General features: G+C 37.5%; 1 protein-coding gene across 6 annotated transcripts in view; it reads right to left on the bottom strand.

Annotated features, from left to right (window-relative positions):
* The window catches only part of LOC126762490 (collagen alpha-1(XVIII) chain), a 420,330-nt gene that overhangs the window by 4,971 nt on the left and 392,423 nt on the right, over positions 1 to 22,936 (bottom strand). For all 6 annotated transcript variants that reach the window (XM_050479265.1, XM_050479270.1, XM_050479271.1 and 3 more), the window contains 2 exons: positions 22,774 to 22,904; positions 12,462 to 12,641 (listed from right to left, as the gene is read on the bottom strand). In XM_050479265.1, the coding sequence (XP_050335222.1) occupies positions 12,462 to 12,641; positions 22,774 to 22,904 (311 nt within the window). The remainder of the gene's footprint in view (positions 1 to 12,461; positions 12,642 to 22,773; positions 22,905 to 22,936) is intronic.

Raw genomic sequence — 22,936 nt, 5'->3', positions numbered from 1 at the left:
TCAAGTTGTAAAGGGTGTCTGTAGAGGACGATCGTTGTAGAAATTGCAAAAAAAATTTTAATAATGAAGGCAATTCAAACTGCTGCTAAATCTTATAGCTTATTAAGTCTTATCTGTAATTAGCGGCCTGTCCTAGTGGAATACCCTTTTATATACAGTTATATTTCTTATGAAGCCTTATATGCAAATACAACTAAATTTCTCAATTAGTCTCTACGCCGCTTTTGTAATGATTTCAATGATTTTGTAGAACTTTTTGTGCACTTGTGTTCCCAAGTATTGTCGCATATTCCAAAGAGATGCAAGCAGTTATAACTATTTTGGCCACAATGATTTTATGTGGAATTTATGGCTGAAATGCATTGCTCAAGAGCTCAAGATATACATACACACACAATCATACACACGTGTGTATGTAAACACTTGCAGATTATGGTGAATTAATGAGATTTCGAGATACACTCAAGCATTGACTTACAATGGCTACACTATGTAATTTTCGATTAAGAAAGGTTTATCATCCACTTTGTTTCCACTATTGGTACCGCATTAAATATTTTTGGTTTTTAAAGAGTTTGCATCCATTATAACAGAAAATTGTTGCCAGCCCAGCCACTGTGTGTGTAGGTTTGCTGAATTATTTAGACGTAGTCATCGTGTTCGTACAGCTCATGGTTCTGTTTTGTGCAGTCGTGTTTTTTTGAGATCGGATCTCAGCTTAAATTGTAGGAAGTCATATGATAATATGAAGATGGACGACATGATATCCTTATAAAGTGGTAATTTTGTTCGTCGGGAGATAACTTTACTTTTCAACTGATCATTGAGTCCAAATAATGTAGTATATGTTAGCATGGCAGATCCTCTAAGGTCGAATCTATTATTTTTCCAATAGATGGAAACATACTATATATTGTAATCTATATCTCGTATATACAGCGCCATATGGTATTAGGTAGATACGATTTCGAACTAAGAAACTTTTCATACGATTTTGTGAAGCAATAATGCTTAGCGTTGATTCTGTACCAGCTGATTCCCGTCATCATGTAAACACCTTTTTGATTGCCCAGCAATGGTTCACTTACGATAACATCAAGCGAAAAAGTTCGTGGTCGATTGCGGGGAGCCGGCGCAAACGGTGCATTTTTAAGCCAAATCGATTAATTCTAACAAAGAAAAAGACAACCTTCAATTTCATGCAAAAATAATGTGTTCGGTTTTACCAAACCTTCTACTTTGGATTTGAAGATTGATATTGTTTTTGTTGTTTTTACTCACATACCACCTAATCCAAATAAAGTATATCTTATCTCATCATCAAATTAATTCGAAATAAACGAGTTGTTTTATCATTGAAAACCATTTAAGTATCCGTAAGCAAAATTTATCATTTCATAGAAAAATATTTGCAAATTATCATTTAAAACACATAAGCCCGTCGAGATCGCTGGAACAGCATAAATCATGTGTTTAAGATGTTGATAGAGAAAAATAAAAATCTGAAGTCACTTCACCACAAATATGAAATGTCTCATAAAGAGCGAGATATGTCGGCGCCTCATCACCTTGGCGGCAAAGCGCGAGGAATTGCACCACCCACAGCAGAAGGACTTGCAGCGCAGCGGCACGGTAAGTATCACAGTTCGTCTCTCAAACCGCTAGCAGATGCAAAGGAGCGCAGGAGTCTGCTGCCGATGATAGTTAAACGTTAGCGCTAGACGCTAAATGAAGCCGCACACGTACACACATACATGTGCAGTAGTTAGATGCAACAAGGCGGAAGCGCTTCACTGAGCTTGCTCGCGAAGACACAAGCCAAGTCAACGAAGCGTACAGCCATTCATTCATTCATTCGTTCGCTCGCTCGCTCATTCGTGCGCTCCTTCAACAGCAGATGCATTTATAGGTCAGCGAGGATACACGCTTATGGGTGCTTAGCGGAATTCTCAAAAGAGCGTGCATTCATGCATATCTAAAAACAAGGAGTCGTACCAGCGAAGAACAAAGCCACACACACACACATACAAATACTTCTATCTCTGCTCGGTGTGCCCGCACAAGTGCAGAATCCGCCATTTACAAGAAAACGTGCCCAAGAGGCAGCTGCCGCACACACGAACCACTCACACACACACACACCACTATGTGCATGCATGCATGTGTGTGTAGGGGCGTAAAAGGTGCACAAAAATGCTCTGGTAAAAGGAAAGAATCATAAAATGCTCGTATGCTGAGTCGAGTTGAGTATGTTGAGAAAAATCAAGTGTAGCGTGTTTACACAGTTCATTACGACGAATGTGCCGCAAACGAGCAACAACAACACCAACACCAACCAGAACAAAGTGCTGCGTTCGTAAGTTGGTGTGAAAGCCCTTAATGGCTGTGGCATCTGTGCTGCCAGATGTCGTGCCGGGGAGGCCGAAGTGCGCTGTGGTGATTATGACTGAGGAAAAGGATAAACCTCAAGTCGAGAGGGTGATATGTGACACAAGTGTGACTGACTTGAGCAGTCGATACTCTAAACACTCTAAGATCCCTGTTGATTTTCCCACAGTTCAGTGTAATGAGCCGTGTTTAAGTATTTTTGAGTGAATATGCATGTTTTGGAGCGTAGAAAAGTGTTTTGAATAAAGGAATAAACACATTCAAGCGGAAAAAGATGGATGAGTTTTGGAGGATATTTTGAAGAATTATGACAGACGTTTCCACTTTTCTAGAAAGTCGTTGTCAAGTGTATAATAGTTGAAAATATAATTTATTTTTTGGCGAAAGTTAATAGTGAGGTTATGTAAAGATCAACAGTCCAAGGAAAATTTAAAAATTTTAGAAATTTTTCTTCATTTGCTGGACTTTTTTAAGACCGAAGAAGAGTGTACTCTTATATAATTTAAAATATAATAACCCCGTACAATTATCGGTTGGGTACTGGACCAAACCATTTATTGAGAGATTAAGTCAAACGAAAGAAAGTAATTTCTCCGTTTTTCGAAGTTAGCCTCCAAAGCCCAATAGGTATTTTACTTCAAATTTCGAAGTTCAACTTATTGAAAAGGTATATATAGCAAACTTTTACTAAAACATCTAAGAAATATGGGTCCGATTTTGAAACACTGTTGCGTTGGACTTATAAGCCTATCGGTCGTTTATGATTTTATTGTGTGTATAGTCAGACTTTCTGTACGAAATGTCATATCAAAATAAATATCTTTCTAAAGTACATAAAGTGCATTCGGCGATTTTTCATAAAATTTTTTGTGCGGAATCAAATTTCTGGTGCCAAAACGTCCAGAATGTTAGAAAAGGCCTTCGGTGATAAGTGTTTGTGGCGAGTAAGTGTCTTTGATTGGTACAAATTATTTAAAGACGGCCAGGACGGCCATCAACATCAACTGATGATCAACACGTCAATATAATAAAGGAATTGGTGCTTAAGAATCGATGATTAATAGTCAGCGATCTGACTTCGTTGGAATATCGGAAGGATCAGTAAAAACGATTTTGAGAGATTTTTTGGGCCTTAGAAAAGTGAAAGCATGATCAGTTCCAAAACAACTAAATTTTTTCGAGAAACAGCGTCGGATTAACATCTGTAAAACAATGATTTTCGACTTCATGAAACGTATTGGTACTAGATACGAGTCATGGATCCATGCTTATGACTTGGAAACAGACTATCAATTGGCTGAATATAGGGGCAAAGGTGACCCGAAGCTGAAAAACCACGCTAAATAAGATCAAAAATCAAGGTTATGTTGAGAGTTTTCTTTGATGATCGAGGCGTGGGGCACTCGGAATTCCTTTCGATTGGCCAAACTGCCAACAAGAAATACTATGTAGGTGTTATGCGTGGTTTGCGCGAGGCTATTCGTAAAAAGGGGACGGAAATATGGGCCGACAACTCTTGGTTTTTGCACCACGTTCACCAAATTTTCAACCAATATAGTGCCGCAAACACCATGTTTGTCAGATTTAGCTCTGTGTAACTTCTGGCTATTTAGGAGAATTTCGTAAAGATGTTTCGTCAAATGAAAGAAAATTTCCATACAAGCACTTGTTTCCCATCGTTCATACAAAGCTGTATGCTATAGTGGTCCGATATCGACCGCTCCACCGAATGAGCAGCTTCTTGGCGAGAAAAGGATGGGTTCAAAATATCATATCTCAAAGACTGAGGTACTAGTATATATACAGACAGATAGATATGGCTAAATCGACTTAGTTCGTCATGGTAATCACCCTTACATATACTTTATAAAGTTTCTGACGTTTCCTTTGGGGTGTTACGAACATCGTAGCAAACTTAATATACCCTTTTAAGGGTACAAAAGTGCTAAATGCTAAGAACCTCAAAAATTTTCATTAAAAAATTTAGAATGCATAGGCTCTAATTTTAATTTAAAACATTAAAATATTCCAAATTTGAGCAAAAAAATTAACTGCATGTTAAATGAGTTAAGAAAGTGCTCTCTTAGGAGCAATATAACCAAATATCTTGCTGACAAAGACTAACTTGGCAACAAATAGGAACAAAGGTCGGAAGAAGAAAGCAAAATACACAAACAAAAAGCCAAAAGGATATGCACAGGCGTACAACTTTTGGAAATGTATAATTGCGTGTGAGCACATCAACAATAATTTAAGTGTGTGAGTGTGTGTGTGTGAGCTAGTGGAAACAATGTGCATGTGTTTATAAATGTGGTAGACAAAGCAGTCTGTACGGTGGCGCACATGTTACTTATACGCCGAGGTGTCTCCTTCAAGCGATTACAATCCTTCATGCGCCTATCTCAGTGACCATTGTGTGTGACATGAGTCGTAAAAAATTTATTCAATTATGTAAAAGAGTTTTTCTTTTTGGAAAATAAACTTTTGTTAAATGTAGAGCTAGTGGAACAAGTTGGTCGACACTTTTGGTTGTTGCTGTAGATTAAGGCTGGTTATTCAAAGGCAAAAGGGACCATTGGAGTCAGCACAATTGTTTGTGGCAGTTGAGGCGTTCGACTTATGTAAGTGAATAAGAAATTCAAATAAACTTTAACATGCGTAATTTAACTGAAATGACAACCATTATAAACAAGTGTGCACGCAACATACAACGAGGGCACACATACGCACACACATACACAAAACTTGTGTGAGAACGCAACTAAAGTAAAAATATTTGTGAGTATGTATGTTTTTGAGTAAAATTCAAGTTGGAGACTTACACTCAGTTGAGTATTTATATTTTCAGATATTTTTGGGTATCTCTGTTCATACCCATCTATATACATATACATATATATAAGTATGTGCTCTATGCAGATGAGCGAATTTATATGCAAGTGAATGTGTTTGCACATAAATAGAATTCGTGAACATTAAATGGGTACGGAATCAGCAGCAGCGGCGGCGGAAGAGTGTGATTTTATGCAAAGTCTAATATTTGAGTGTGAGTGTGTTGAGCGGATTGCAGGTGCGTGGTAGTGGTGTAGGAGCTTCGAACAATGCGCACGCAAAATTTGCATATGAAAATTTAATAACCGGAAAGATGAAGAGATTCTCAAGAAGAATACGGAAAACAACACCCAATTTATGTGACAAGATGCTTGGCAAATATCATATCTCTATCATAGTGTGTGTGTGAGTGAGTGTGAGTTTATGCATTTGGACGAAATTGAGGGGTGAAAAGCCCGAAATAGACTGCCATATTTGATAAAGCTTCCATGAATTAATTTGTTAACTCAAATATTTTGGCTTTTCAATTTGTGCTGTGAATGAGTTTTCCAAAAACGCTTTTTGGCTATTTGCATTTAATTATGTAAATATGACTTGTTGTGTTCATGAGTTAAATCTAATGGCATGTGAATATGCTATTGTCGAAAATTCCATAGTCCGAGAAAATGAAAAAATGCCAGTAGCAAAGGGTAAATGAATGACTAAATACGTCAGACACATCAAACTTTACCCAGAGATAATATGAGAGGCTTTTAATGAAGCCAAAGTCAAAATTGGACGGTGGACGTGGCACCGCCCACTTTCAAGTGAAATCACCTATCTCGGGATCCTTCCGACTGATTTCAACCAAATTGTTACGCTGTGAAAATGGGCGAATTCGGAATTCAGCCACGCCTACTTCTCCATATAACACTATCCTGGTTCTTTCACTTTCCTGTGTTCAAATCAAGAAGAAGTTAATATAACGGATTAAAACATTGGGAGTATTGCTTTTGTCGTGTGGCACCTTATGACTGAAATTTGTGTACATCGAACTAAAACTGTTCAAGGCCCAAAGTACTGAATATGTGGACGCAGTACTTATAGTTGACTTTGTACTGAAAATATCGGTCAATGCGTGAGATATATAATTGACATTAAGAAAGAATCCTTTCCTCTCAGTAGTATGTCTGTGTGCCAAAATGGGAATGAATTGGGTCAATACTACCCTGAGCCCCCAAATACCTAATATTGAACTTGTGGTTGACTTTATACCGCATATATCGGCCAATGTGAGTTATCTTCATAAGATTGAGAGAGCGTGTTTTGCTTATATCGGTGCACATTTGTGCTAAGAATGAATAAAATCTGGCGAAAACTCGCCCTAGACACCATATATCTAACAAGCCTTATGTACTTTAAGGTACTTCCCTGCCCTTAATCCGTGCAAGCTGCAAGCGTGTGAAATGTTCGGTTATACCCGAACTTAGCTCTTCCTTACTTGTTTTTTTATTTTTATTGATTTTTAACCTCAACTGCTCATGTGTCTTAACAATTGTCTGTTCGTCTGTCAACTTCTTTGACCTCCTTTAACTTTTTCCACTTTTCCCAGCTACAAGTTAACGGCACAGTTCAGGCCTCAACATTTCGTATCTTTGTCGCTCGACTCGTCACAGTGGACAGTTGGGATTAAGAATAAATTGAAAACTGGGACAGGTGACAGTTAAAATATAGTTGTGTGTCAACAAACATAACAGTACAGTAATGAATGACCTAAAAGTCAGCCACATGACGGGAATTCATCTGCGAAGTTTTTTAGTTCCCAACTAAGCGGAGTTAGACAATTCGATCGATAAATTTCAGTTATTAAACTTCAACTATCGGAATAATAAAACAAGTTGGGTAAGTTGCAAGCACTTTTAATGCGTGTTACGAAATGTTTCTTTATGCATATGCGAGCGTGGAATTCCAGGAAAAATGAGGGTCTTATGTGAGAACAAATGCATGCGTAACGTTTGGTTAAAAACAAGCTTAAGAAGTTCTCTGTTTTTGTAAAGCAAGTTGGCAAGAAATGAAAATATTATTCTTTCTACTGCAAAAAGCTTCTATGCATACGAAAACTAATAACAAATATTATCTAAATTTTTCTTTCACAAAATAAAATTGCTTTCGCTTTGCCAAAGCTTTTTGAATATATTTTTCCGTGCAATTTTCCAAATTGACTGCCATAGCAGTCCAATATCGCTTCTCTTAACCGAATAACTCCAACATAATAGCGCTTAAATACGAGTGAGAGTGCGGACCATGGCAACGAGGATGAAACTCAACTTAAAATGTCAAAATTAATTTGGAAAGTAATTAATGAACAAACTTTTTGTGTCAACATTTTCGTATACACGAAGAGCGCAATCCAGTGCTTGCTACATTTGACCTTTGTAGCCGAGTCTCGAACTGGTATGCTTTGCACACGGCACTATTTAGTACGAGTACTCGTATTGCGAAAGTTGCACAGAAATCTTTTCGTAAAAGGTCACCATCACATGCTTCAGAGCATCAGAGCTACAGAGTCGAAGTAGCGACTTGTTACACTTTGGCCGTCTCAGTTCTGCTGTCATTTATAGTTTCTTCCCAGTCGTTTAGTTGGAATTTACTTTGTCTGCACAGCATTCGGCGGCGGAGACAGTAAGAGAGGCAGTGACAGAGTAAGTGTGGAGGTGGGGAGATGGTGTGCTGCTGCCATTGTGTGCGTTATTCTCATTGTAAGCGTCCACGGTCATTAGCAGAAATGAAATGCGAAACATTTTTCGTAACATCTTTGAGTTTGCAGTTGCTGTCATTTCCATCGTTTTTCGTTAGTCCTTTCGCTTTGTCCATCGCTGGTCTCTTGCTAAGGCTGTGTACACTTGAACAATGTGGTAATTACTTTATGTTCTTTGAATGAAAAAGTAGTGACATTTTTTTTTGTTATTTGCTTCGTTTGTTTATTGGAATATTGCATTTTAATAAATTTGTGCAATTTCGAGATAATAAAAATTTAGTTGGAAATATTTTTTTTTATTTTCGCAGGATATAAGAAATTCTTAATTCAGATTCCCAATTCAATGCACATATTTGCTTATATTTAATATCAATATATTAATATAGAAGGTGTGTCATTTTGTCGATGTATAAACATTTAAAACTGCAAAATGTATTTTTAGTATTTAAGGCATTTTATATTAAACTTGGCCCTTGACCTCTTCAATGGCCTGACGACTGCTGGCGTATACTCGTAAGTACTTTCAAATAATATAAAAGAACAAAAACAAAAAAAAAAACATGGTGCATTTTTCTTAGCATAAAAGTGTATAAATAAATGTTATCCATAGTGCCAATACTAAGTCTCACAGCGTTAGGTTATACTAGCAGACAATAACTAGACTTTCAGTAGGTAAGTAGTATATAAGAATAGAGAATTGAAAAGGTAGATGAGCTGGCTCGGGCTGTTGGAAACAAAATTCCCTAAGCATTCAGCTCCTTCAAGGGTTGTTTAAGCAATGGACCATAAATCTCAGGTCTCAGGTCTTGGAACAATAGCCACACAAGGTATGCTCCAGAGTTACTTTGTGGTATTTGGGTGAGGTGATTGGGCGGAATGCAGAGCATGCGATGAGAATGATGAGACTATTACTAATTTCTTGTTTGGTTTTTTAACATTTAGGAAAATTTGTTTAAGTAAGTATCTTCGAGATCATAGGAATACTATTAAGTGCTCAGTTGTGCTAAACGACTAAAATAGTTCTCATTGCGACGATAAATTACTTGCAACTGCAAATGATGGATGCTGTAGCATCTTCGTGCAAGTTACTAATATTGCAAAATTTATATAAATTTCCGCAAGCTGACGATGTCGCAATGTGAACTCCAGACAATGCCACAAGTGCATACTCACCGACATACTACTACTAAATGCTGCTCATAAATTAATAATACTGCCACATATACGTGTGTGTATGTATAACAAAGGAGCAAGTGTGTGTGGGCACAAATATCATTTATTTGGAGTGTGGTAAATTTCAATTTGTATCCAGCATGCAATTCCTGGACACGGCATTTATGAAATTCCATCACTTGCCGTTACAATAACTGCACTTGCATTAGTGTGTGTGCCAGCCTTGACATGTTTGTGCTGGTAAGTCGAGTATTTATTTGAGCACCGACGACAATGCATCTATTTATATATAATATATATTTATATGCAATAGCAAAGCCACATATGTTCATGTACACACTCACGCATAAAATATATTATTTAGCACGAACTCAGTTCTGCCAGCATAAAGCTTCCTCAGAGAAGTCTTAGAATCATTTTAAATTTGTATTTCAATTATATGCATCCATTAAACGTGCCTCAACAAATGCATATACACACACACACACGCGCACACAATTCATCTGTAGCTGTACTTGCTTGCTTATCAATGAGCGCAAGCGCTTGCCGCTCAGGGATTAAATGTTGCCAGGCATTATCCAACAACAATAACAACATCTAACACCACAAAATTTTATAAGCTTAACTCTGTCGCCTGCATTAAATATAACAATTTGCACTTGTGTGTGTTCGCTCACTCTCGCACACACACACACATGTGGTGGCGTGTGATGGCGTGTGGTAACGGCATACTCTGTAAATACAATTTGTCACTTTGTGGTTTGATGGTTGCTGCTGTAGGTACAAAACAATTACATTTTGTAATCACTTAACTTCAATTTGTTGCATATGCTGTTGCTGTAATTACGTATTTGACTTGTTGTTATTGTTAGATTGTGTTATTTATTTCCTTTTCGTGATTTTGTTATTACTTTTTCTTTGGCCTGAGTTTGAAGTAACTGTGTCAAGTGTAGGAAAAATCTAAAAACACATTTCTTTTTCTATTTCTGTGTATGTGTGTGTATGCAGTTGAGTGTTCTTTTTGTTGTAATATATAGTATAGTATGAACTTGCTTTATTATTTTTGAATATATGAAGCAATTAAATAAATAATTTGTTTTTTTGCACATAAAGTAGTTCAAGTCTTTATTATATTGTGGTTCAATATTTCATTTCATTTCATTTCATATATACGTACATACATATATACAGTTCGCAATTGCAATTTCTCTGAAGTCTGCACCCTTTGAGAATTACATGATATTTCAACATCTAAGCTTGAAGGTTTGTCACTTGTGTTTTTTATATGAATATGCGAGAACTTATATTAATATACAATAATAAATGTGAGCGTATCTCAAATATTTTGATTGTTGCCAGTCTTTTCTAACAATACTTCTGTAAGGCTTTCGGGGTCCACTAAGTTATGTTAGGTTAGGTTAGTAGGTGGATTTTAACAGGGACCTCACCTGCGCTGTTGTGGTACGTAAAACTCTTTTATAATTTATCACAAATACCTCGTAAGGCAACAAAGCGCTCTAAGCATATGAAAAATTCTTTGAAGTGACTAATATTAATTTCGGCAATGTCACCTGGTGCGACGAAGACATGATTGCCTCTTCCTCATCTTTTTCTATACAACTTTGTTAAGACAAGATTTTTAGCCCTATTGAACAATGTGTAGTAAGAACTCCTACGACTGCTAAGTCAAGTAGTTTGTAGATCTTCTGCGGGCGGCTCTAGGCCAGAAGTATAGTCGCACAGAAGCGCTAAGCGGACTCTAAGTCCGTTCTTAAACCCATAAAAAATCGGCTTAGACAATTAATATCCATTCAGTTCAGTAATATTGCTGGAGGTATGAGATCCAATGTATTTAAACTTAAACTTTTTAAAGCGAGACAGTCAAAAATAGTTGAGCAGATTTTACCACTTCGGTAATTGATATTTGGCAAGATCTATGACATGGAGGATTATTGTATAATGATCGGTTAAAGCTTCAATGGCAGGGTCAAAGGGGCTTCGAGAGCTAACGAACGTCAGGCTCCATGAAATAGTTCGGAAAATATAAAGTTTTTGAGAATTTTTATATGAGCAATAGAAAAATAACCACATTGAATATACAATATAGAAAATTTTAACTAACCTATTTCACCAATCTATCAAAAGAGTAACCCATACGCTCAAATAGGCTCGTCTCTATTACTGGCGTTTATACATGAAATCTTAATTTTAGTCACAATGGCATCCTCCAGCATACAACGCAGGGTCCTTCTATCCTCATTATATAAGTAAGTATATTGTATTATTTTCGGAAATTGGTAAGGGAGTAAACTAGATGTGGGACTGTTTTTAAAACATTTAGTAATTTTTTTCATTTTCGTTTTCGAAGCCATGAATCTGTGTTCGATATCACAAAGCTGACTTCGAATAAAATATTTCTACGAAAAGTGTGTAAACTTTGTTGAATTGAACAATTTTTAAAATTTTTACTATCAAAATTTTTGAACCCGTCTTTTGGATTTCGAAAATCACATGCACATGGTGTTATCCAAATCTGGTGGAGAGTCCAAACGCATCCATTTGTTGATTATATAACACCAACAATTTTCTAATATGTAATACCCCTGGGTAAAATGTTTGGATAGCATTTTTTTATTCACACTAAATATGAACTAAATTTACGTGGTCGTTAGTTAAATTTTTTAACTTCAAGCATTTTTTAGTTAAATAATACTCCTATCAGGATTTATATTTATTTATAATAACGTTCAAAATTGATTAGCTATACATTTCAACAGCAGCACCGTTGAACGTTTCATTATTATTTTTCCATAAATGTGCAAATATATCTTATATAACCTACATATACATATACGCACATATGCACCCATATCTATGGTAAATGCAAGCATAATTCTATGCTAGACCCTATTTTAATGGAAAATCCTGACATTCTCATTCTCGGCTTGTTTATGCCGAGGCACGTCGAATGATGCCACTAAATCCAGCGACAGCATATGGCTAAGCTGGCAATCTGCCACCTGAGCACATGCCGCCGCCGCCGCCGCCACCATTAATGTCGCTGACCTGACTTGCACACAAAAAGTAGACGCCCAACACGAAGTCGCGTCGAGCACGCTTTGCCTTTACATAATGTAATTATGTGGATTTTTCGTCCAACAAGCACAAAGCCGCAGACGCCGCTGTTGGCAGCTCGGATGGGACAAACGAATAATCTCAACTTCAATTCAACGTGAGTGGAAATATAAAAGAAGGTAATGAAAAAGTATGGAAAAAATAAATAAATAGGCTTTGTGGATGTGTCTGTATTGTGTTGTTGTTGTTTACTCACCACAACGGCTCCGTTAGAACATTTTTGCCGCTAAAACTGTATATGCGCGGCGCTTGCGAGAAGAAGCCACCTTGGCCGTTGAAGATGCCCTTCCACGAGTTGAAGAGGACGTCCCCTCTGGTATTCACTACCGGTAGATCGCGGTCCGCGACACGTACAATCGAGTCAAGATTTTGCACTCTGCGTCGAAAGAAAAAAGATACAACAATGTAAATATGTGAGTTATGTAAATATTCTTATTTTTAATAAGGTTACGTCAAATTGTGATAAAAAGTAATGTTTTAAACTTCTACAATATGTCTAAGCGTAAAAATAGAGCATATAGTAGTAATATAAATTATTAGTTGCACTTTGAAACGTTCATGAATTCTGACTTTGCTTTGCTTTAAAATTCAGAATATTAACGTTTTTTAATTTATGACGTTTTTTTGAGTTTTTGAAGTTTGGCTAACTATGTGAAAAGATGTTTGAATCTCTGGAACTACAGAAGAGTGTAAAAAAAATTCACGAAATGGCAACTACCGAAAGAGAAAAATTTTTGTACCACCGTTTTTGACGCCTTCGAGTTTAAAGAGTAAAAATTGAAATTTGGGGTATGGTTAGTCCAGACATAGATACATCAGTCTATAAAAAAGACTTTCTAAAAATTTAAGGTTAATCGGTCCAGCAGAAAACTGCAAACTGTTTCAAGTTTCAGTTCCGGCCGAACTAGTTTGGATGCCGGGTGTTGCAAAATATCTACAAGTATATCACCGAACATAATGGAAATTGTGAAAAACATAGTCTAGAATAGTTAAAATTTGAAAATATGAAAAATTCACTTGCCTTTATTTCATATTACAATACCCTCTTAAAAGAGATGGTTTTTCATACTTTTAGAATTTGAAAATTATTCTTATGTGGAACTTTAGAGGAGAAGATGATATCATAACTCTCAATATCGCCTAACCGGTACAGATCTTTGCATTGAGGAGCACTTAGTAGAAGAACCAATATATTGGAGACCCTCAATTCTTTTAACTTCGCACTTCACGTTAGTTGTTTTCGACTCGCCACTTAATTCCTTTCAATTCTAGCACACTGACCTTTTGTCTTTTTTAGGCTATTCGAAATGATTCAACGTCGTTTTGTTGGATCAAGGAATATCTATAAAATTTTTCAGTACTTTTGATTCAACAATGGAATCATAAATTTCGATATCATCTCAGTCGTCGAAAAGTTTCTAAACTCGATTTTATCACATAGATTGGACAATATGCAGGTCCCTAATCGACAAAGCAGTCTTGCCTTAAACCGAAAGTGTTGAAAAAACTGCAGACTCAAATACTTTCTCTCAATATTACTCGAGCCGATTGCTTGTTCCCTGCTAAAAAGGCTCCAAACAAGCGAAAAATGTGATTTTTGAAGCCGTGTTTCCATAAGTATTATGCTGGAAATTTAAAGCAAATAATTCATTCCGTTATACATATGTATGTATACACATATGTTATGTACGTACATATGTGGGCGCAATTTCTTTACATTTAAATCAAAATCAAAAGCAGGCAAACACCATGACATTTAAGATAAGTGGCAGATACATATTGTTGGTGCTGATGTTGCTGTTGTATTGTGGCTTCTGCTTTCACGTTTAACGCCCGCCCTCAAATATGCTACACGTTCCTTGTTTGCCTTCAATTTCTCCACTGTTAGCGTTAGCGTCAGCCGGAGCAGCGGCAGAACCCACAGGAAGCGCTATCGGTGTGTGTGTGCGCAGTGCGATTGTGATAAGCACCAGCAGAAAAGCGCTTTGTAAGTTTGTGTGTGTGTGCCCTTCAAATGTGCGCGGGAATAAAGAAAACAATAGCTGCAACAAAAGCAACACAAACTGTAGCATAATTTCAGGTGCTTAAGCGCAATTATTTTAATTTGATCAAACGTTGATAAGGCTTTTGTTTTCTCTCTGCGCCACGATGTGCCACTTTGTTGTGCCGTTACAAGCTGTCATGCTCACAAGTGCTTTGTGTTTGTGTGTCGGTGCTTTGTGTTTTCCTTTACGCCTTGTTACATGCCACATGCCACTCGCGCAACGCTGTCATTGATACAAGTGCCACAAAAATAAAGTTTGCCTCTGTCCCGGTGAGCCATTAATTTTGGCGGTACTTTTTTTGTCGATTGTTGACACCACGCTCCTCACTTACCCTGCTTTGTGTGGGTGGGTCGAATATTTATTGGGCTTTCATCATTGCGCCTCTTTCACTTTTACTTTTCCTTTCACCTCGGCTTGTGGTTTATGAAAATTGTTTTGCCATAATTTAAAGCTTTGCTGGCATGCCACTGCCTTTGTCATTCTCATTGCCATTTAAACCATTTGAACTGAACCAACGACGGTCGTGTCCTCTGTCGCTCTTCCGCCCTATCACTCCTCCGCACTTTCTATTACTTAACCGCATTCATTCGTTCACAAATGTGGCAGCAGCTTTCGCTTTCGCTGCCGCTTTGGCATCGCCCGATCGCTTGCGTTCGTTCATATGTTTAGAAGATTTACGATGCCACATAATCCGACTTGTGTGTAACCGTTGCCCGCCCTGACCTACTCAGTACTACTTGCGACGTCTGCTTTCTGCTTTATGTGCGAGCTTAAGTTGTAATTGCCATAACAGACTTTTATGTCTCTTTGAAGTGTTTGTGTGTAGTTGTATGCCAGCGTGTAATTCATGTTTAGTTGGAACTAACAAAAAAATGCTTTTGAAAAAATCGAATAAATAAATAGAAGAATGCAATTTATTCATCGGCTGGCGCTTGATTGCTTTTTGCTGATTGTTTATGACCGTTAGAAATTTTGTGCGCGTGGCTGCTCCTTTATAAATTTCGCTCAACTTGAAAGGAAAAGTGCGTGGACTGTTTGAAATTTTCGAATTAATTAAATATCTGCGCTCTCATACATTATTTATATGCCAAATGTGGGATCAAATGATTATCTTTCTTCGAAAAATTCCGCCTTCATTTCAAAGAGCGAAAATGTTTAATAATTCAACTGCCTTTTCGAAGATTCGAAAGATTCCTAAGAACTTCTAATCTAATTGGCAGTTCCTTTTCGATTTTATGAGAATTAGCTCTAGTGGGATATTTATATTTTTAATTTTAATAACCGTTTGGAATACATGTGGAATGCCATTTTATTTGCATACCTATAAAAATATGTTCCTGAAGGTTTTATCTTTTATAAAAAGAAAAGAAATTAGAAAGGCATACTTTGACTCAAGTGGGTATGACACCCAAGGGCCTGAAACTATATTCGTGCGTTTTTTTTTCAAAATCTTATTGAAGAGGAACACATACTAAATTGGTATCTGAACTAAGATAACTCACATCTGTAATACAAATATGACTATATTTTTGTTAATTTGAGAATTAGATTCCGTGAAAAACCGAGAATAACTCAAGCCAGTTTTTGGTAGCCTGTTCTGATACCCGAACAAATTGTAATCGGAAGGGACAATGTCTAGGCTATTAAGCGGGTCAGAAAAAACTTCCACGATGCTGTTTTCTAAATAGATTTTAAACTATTTTGCAACAAAAAAGAAACGCAAAGTGTTGTCATGATGGAAAATTATTGCCATTATATTGTATAGTATATTCGGCAATCCTCGTCTTATATTGATGATGATTCATCAGGTTTTAGAAGCTTAAGTTTGTCGTAATGATGTATTTTTCAACACCAGTCACAGTCAGTTGCAAAAATGACATCTTTTCAAGCAGCGCTTCTTACATGCGAAATCGTCATTCAAACTTCTTTGGCTTCAATTCATATGTCACCCCATTTTTTTGCTCTTGAAATTATCCGAATACTTTTGAACATTTTGGAATGGCCGAAAAAGACGCAGAAAAGCAGTAACTTTTCAACGCATGATCGGAATACCGGAGCAATAATCATGTTACGTCACGCGGCTAATCGCACCGATGTGCTATATATAGACCCAAAATACTTTTGGCTTTTTGCTCTAAATATAACAAAGCTTTGTATGCCAACGTACAATTCTACCTCTTTTAAATGGAAATGGATGCTATTAAGGATTCGTTATTAGCAGGAAAAGGGGGTACGATAGCTTAGCTTACTATATATTTCGAGAGAAATATTCAAAATGGAGACCAGGTCATACTATCAAAGCTATTTTTGACTCAAAGACCTAAAGCTCGAAAACATGGAAGTACGCTTTTATGTACCGCTAAAGCAGCCTTAACTCATTAAAAATTTTCTTATGTTATCGATTTCGACTTCAATTAGCTTAGGTGGCTCTTTTTTAGTATTACAAAATAAGAAGCGTATACCTTATATCATTTCTTCCCGACAAACTTCAATAAATTATATTCGGTAAAATTTTAAGTCTCACCAAATACACATCCCTTGGGCAATGAATCACGTCAAACTAACTTTGCTGTAGGCAAGAAACTCACTGTGTCTCGTCCGATTTACTCCTATTCAGAATTATCTCTTTGGGAGGTCTACGTACTTATGTTTTGTACGTCAACCTCGTGAGAGGCCAACTCGTCTGTCACTAAACCCAGAGACGTCAGAGAGTTCTTACTGAGAGAAGAGTATCTTGCTTTGCAAGCTGATAAGCTTACATTAGACGTTACTTTAAAGATGGTTGATTAGGTTAGGTAAGCAGGCCGATATTCATGAGGCTACGAATAAACATAGCTAAAGGAAAAGACGGGACAGATTAGCTAGAGATGTCTGTTTGGTGTAATGTTAAAATTGCTATATTACATTCCACTCTGAGAAAGAAGGATTTTGAAACCCAATCAGTGTTTTCTGACTTTACGCGACATCAGATCGTAAGAGGACAGAGGAACATCGGCACCATCCTAAGCAGATGGCTTTTAGGTTAAGGTGCCCTTTCTTGCAAGCTAATCGGTTGTATAGTTATTTCGCTGTAACCAGGCATCCAGACAAATTAAATATGTAAGTAGCTTGATTCTACTGTTAATGATGTTGATGTACAACCTTCGCAGTTATGAAGGTATAAGTAAAATGGCATTAAGTGTCATCGCAGGTGCCAGTTTAATTCACCATAAAATGATATTGGTGGTTTCGTAAGTGAGATGACATCACTTGTCAATAGCTCCCTTACAAGAATTTAATGCAACCAATGGATTCACTTGTATACGGTGCCGGGGAATTTAAACAGATTATTTGTATATCGTTGAAGTTTCTAAAATATACTGTTTGAATACAAAATTGCTATATTATTGAATGTATATTTATTATAATATAATAGTTTCAATAGTTGGATTTGTATAAATCGATGCGCAAATGTTGCACGCATCCAAAAAAACCAACAAAAAACAAAAAAAACAATAACAAGGAGAAGTTGACAGCACACAATTTGCGAAATAAGCGAAACACTTGTTTGTTTTAATTAAATGCCAGATCACAAGAGATACGCGCAGTTGCAGCAATTATTTTCAAGTGCCAAAGAGAAGATTAAAGTCGAGTTGTCGCTGTTGCAGGGACGACGCTGTGCCAAACTGCTAAGCGCCCCGGCAAAGATGTGCGCTGCTATGGAGATGTGCGTCAAATGAGCGAGTGCCGTTGCAAATGTAGTGGCGCCGAGTTGAAAGAGGATTGTCATCAAACGCAGGTGGCAACTCGACGAGTGGCAGTAACGTGTTTGCGACTAATTAAAAGGTGAGTTTATGCAACAGCCAACATGCGGCACTTAAAGAAACAACTACACACACACACACACGCATGTGAATGAGGCTGAGTGTGAGCGCTTGCGGTGATAGTGTCAAGATAGACGAAGCGGCGAGAAGACCGACTGCGAAGTGCATTAAATAAATGAACCCATATCTATTATTTCCATATGTGTGTGTGTGTGAAATGCCGCTAAACGCTGCAGCGACAAGTGACAAGTGCGTCGAGATATACGCTGAGTGACAGGAAAGCGCCAAACCGTTGCGTATCCCTACAAGTTACGTAGTTAGCGGAAGACAACATGTTGTAGAAGCCGAAGCTGCCGGAATAGCATACAACGGTATGTATATGCAACTAGGTGCAAGCATGTTATGCAGTGTTGTAACTGCAGGCTAAATATGTAGTTATTGTTGAGTGTGTGTCTGAAGACAAGCTGTTGCAGCTGGTGTAGCGAGTCAGCATAGCCGAAGGAGAGCGTGCTGACTTCGGTGCAAACATATGCGAGTGCAACAAACTGAAACACGAAGGTGATGGGAGGTGCTACGGCGGATTTGTATAAGCATTAGGGTGTTCCTCAGCTAGGAAATTAACTACTTTTTTATCCACGCCAACTTTGATTATATGCAAAAGGATCGGATTGTGTCGGTATAAGGCGTCTGGAAAAATGATAAACTTTATTTTCTTCAAGAAGATTTGAAAAAACGATGAGATCGGAGTTCCCTTATGAACCACTCTAATAAATATATATTAACTTACGCTTGAGAGTGTATGTGTTCATACACGCAAGTCTCGCATTAAATTGTCTACGCATCCGGCCAGTAGTTGCGCATACGCGCTGGTGTACCAACACCAGTAACTGGCAACCGTTCGGAGCGGTGCGGTATGCTGTGACACTGCAATTGTGGAAGGTACTGCATAATGTATGCAACATTTACTGTTCAACTTGACCCAAATATTTAAAATAGTTGTTGTGTGTGTGTGTTTGTAGAGGTAAATGCGGTCCTTACGGATATTCAGCGCATGTATGCATTTATTGCTGACTGCCTTTGTTGAATTTACACTAAATTATGTAAAACAGCGCACTGCTGACGTTTGACTAAGGCAACAATGGATGGGCGAATGGGCGGCAGAGGCAGGAACAACAGCGTTTAATTTTAAGAAATTATCATAAGCACAGCGTCGTACATTTAATGTGTCTCGGTCGCTGGTTGAGGAATGCGTAGCGAAATTTGCTTGCACTTGTTGTTGTATGCTCAGTATTTAGGTTAAAATTTATAATAAACCAAGTTAACAAGCTGCAGCGTTGAGGTGAGCTGAGGAGCGACGGTACTGTGCAAGACGTAACTATGTAGCCAACAACCGTCAGTTGCTGGTGTAGCAAGAGCAAATGAGATCGAGTAGCAGCAAAACATGAAAGTGCTTGCGTTCGCATGGCAGCGACGTCTACTTGCTCTATTTGTAGCGCTCTTCTGCCGCTCTAGGTCATGCTTGTCCTTGGCCGCTTAGCTGCACGCTTGAATAGCCGGTGCCACCCGAGCTGCTAGCTGCTACAAGCACGAGTGTACAAGTGCCGCAGCTAATTTTAAATATAGGTGAGTGGGTAAATGTTGCAGGGGAGGTAGAGCAGCGCTGCTTATTGCTGGTGAGTCTGGGAAGGAGCACACTGAAGTCTAGCAAAATATAAAGCAACGCAAAGAAAGTAAAAGCAAAAGTAAAAGTAAGCATCACTTGTGTTGTGGCAACGTCAGAGTCCACAAGGCACGGCTTGTTTAACATTGTCTAACACACTAACACTCATGCACTTCATTAGTGTAAACAGTGCAATGAAATTCACTTTTTGGTCCAGTCATCGTCCGACGTACCTGTTGGCTCAGCGCTGCTGGTTGTTAGCTGCTGGCCATAGCACTGCTTCTTTATACATCTCAAGCATTGTAAGACATGGCTACAATGGCAGGCAAAAACACACACATACACTGGTGTATTTTTGTGCATTTCGCTTTCTTCCTGCCATAATCGTAGTCGGATGTGGAAAGCGCTGTAATTGAAAATAATGAGGGTACTTGTAAACACTGCTCAACTTGTAAATTGTTTTGGCCACTTCTTTCAACTTATTTTTTCGAATTTTGCTTTGCCTTTTGTTTATTTGTTTACTAAGTTATTGTCAATTTGTATTTTTGTTTCCGTTGCGCTCGTGCTGATCGTTGTGGCAGTTAAATTTGCTTGAATAACGGGCAAATGTGTGCTTCCGGTGTTGAAATTAAATTTATGATTTATGTTGGAGTTGTCCTCGATGTGTTGGCATTAAATCTCTTGTTTAGGTATTATGGGTATTAATTAGTTTTAAAGTTATGAAAATATTTTTGATAGGCAGTGAGCCTGTCAGCTAAGGAGAATTACTTCATTCTGACTTGGCAGCAAATGTTTTATGAATTAGCAGCGGCTTTTTATTATCCTAAGTTTCAGAAATAAATGAAATAGATGCTTACAATAATGTACCGATATGTTTAGACGAAGCTGGTTGATTTCGCTTTGAATTACAATGTTCTATAGTAATAAATTTCACAGGTGGTAAATGATATTCAATTTTGTCTTACTCTTTTCTGTAGGGACGGCTTTAATATTCTTTAACATTTTAACAGAAATCTTTATAATCTTAAAACATCGCATGTGTATCCTATAATTGTTTTAGTCTTATCTTAAATGGAGAAAGATGCAACTAGTATTCTACGTATTAACAACCGGCTGTAGCAATTTGCATCTCGTGCGATATATAAGTTTAAAAAGAAAAAAATGTGTACTAAAAGTTGTTTGAACAGTTTCATGATTATTTGATTCAGTATAAGTACACAAACAAAGTCCACGCTCCATTATCATGATATTGCACAAAAACAGTTTAGAACCATTTAAATAAGGTTGAGTACAACAAGAATCTCGCTGTATGGGCGTCAAGCTTTAGACCATCAGGAGAGAAATTGTGGTCCATTGTCTCAATAGTTGCTTGCCAGAAGCTCCGAGGCTTACGTAAAATGATGACGACTGTCTGTTATTGTCTAAAAATAAAAATTTTGCTGATAAAAACTTCGCTCCCAGCGAAGGGCGGCTTGTAAAAATTCGACTGTCCTAGTTTTTTGTCCATATAGACGAGGGTATCCATGAGAGTACTTTCATGAAAACTTCTTTAAAAGGTCTAAATAAAACTTTGAATATAGTTAATGCAAAAATACTGGTCGTAGATCGAGCTCTTAGATCGCTTCAAGTGGAGGAAATGGTTGCCCGTATTTTTTTGAGCTGGACATGCCGCAAGCACTCCAGTAGAACACTTGCCAGTTGTCTTTCAAGTAATCAGGAAAACCAACCACCGAAGACGGATCACTCTTCACCACGTCAATGCTAGCTCTCACACATCGACTGAAACAACTGCATTTTTGGACATTCAAGCCATCGATTTGATGAGTTATTGCCCATACAATCCAGACTGTACTGAATGACTTCTTTTTATTCCCTTTCGTAAAAAAAAGGTCAACGTTTTTCGACACCTCAAGAGGCGGTTGATGCTTTTAAAACGTATGTTGTGGAGATATTTCAATCTTAGTGGCAAAAGTGCTTCCAAAATTGCTTCAAACGCATGCAAAAGTGTATAGATCTTAATGGAGAACATTGTGGAAAGCAATAAAGCGGTTTTCGATTATTAAAATTTGGTTTTGTTCTAGAATTCCGAAACACGATAGGCAACCTACGTATTACCACATGTTGACAAATGTGATCTTACTTTGTATTTGAAGGTGATATTGTTTGCGGTATTCATGCTGGCGTCTAATTTACTTGTGAGCAAAGACCCTGTAGCTACCCTCTTTTACCAATTCAAAGAAATTAGCACGAATTTTGTAGTTGTTTAGGTTAGTGCTGAACGATACATGAAACGACGATACATGAAACGACGTTTTTTCTTATTTTCATACAATCTTCGACATTGTGGCCGGTTGTGTTCGTTGCCAGTTTACAATGCCAGGAAAATTCTTCAGGAGTTTTAGAGCCAGGCATAGAAGCAGTCTTCTTTGGCTGTGAAAAGTGGGATAAAAATTTATCATCAGCCGATCCAGAGTTTCTACAACCATTTTCTAAGATTTTACTGAAAATATCTAATCTGTTGTGGACCTTCTGTGTCTAATGTAATAATTTTGTTTATGCCCGATTATTGTTCTTTGTTGTAATTTGAACAAAAAGTAAGTTGCCTAAGTACCAAAGTTCACTTAAAAATCTTAGTAAAAAAGGGTATATTCCATTATATAATTTACGAAATGTGTTGTTCCATGCACAAACACACGTATTATTTCAGAATTAAATCATCATAATTACTCATGTAGCATCAGAAAAAGGCAAACCAATATTTGCTTAATACGCCGAATAAATTTTACTAGTAAACTAATCAAATAAATTTTCACATAAAATATTTCAATCCATTTTGCGGTTCGCCAATGCAATGTTAGCAATTCTCCTGGATAAATTGCGCGTTAATTCAATTAAAATGCAGCGTTGGCGCAAAGGAACATACATACTAACCGTTAGATGTGTTTTTCTACTAAATATATGAGCATATGACATAATAACTGTAAATATATATGTGCTTACCTGGATGACAGGAAGGCTTTGAAGGTGCCCAATAAGCCGGCGCGGCGCCCCTGACGATAGCAGGCAAAGTCAGCGCCGCGTATGCCCTGCAGATCGCCGACGTAAGGCTCGTTGAGTGCCGCTACGCGAAGCTGTTCAAAGTAAATAATTATATTTAATAAAA

The sequence above is a fragment of the Bactrocera neohumeralis genome, chromosome 6, assembly GCF_024586455.1.
Source record: "Bactrocera neohumeralis isolate Rockhampton chromosome 6, APGP_CSIRO_Bneo_wtdbg2-racon-allhic-juicebox.fasta_v2, whole genome shotgun sequence".
Classification (NCBI taxonomy): Eukaryota; Metazoa; Arthropoda; class Insecta; order Diptera; family Tephritidae; genus Bactrocera; species Bactrocera neohumeralis.
The sequence above is the reverse complement of the archived record's forward strand: the minus strand, read 5'-3'. Positions and strand labels throughout refer to the sequence as shown.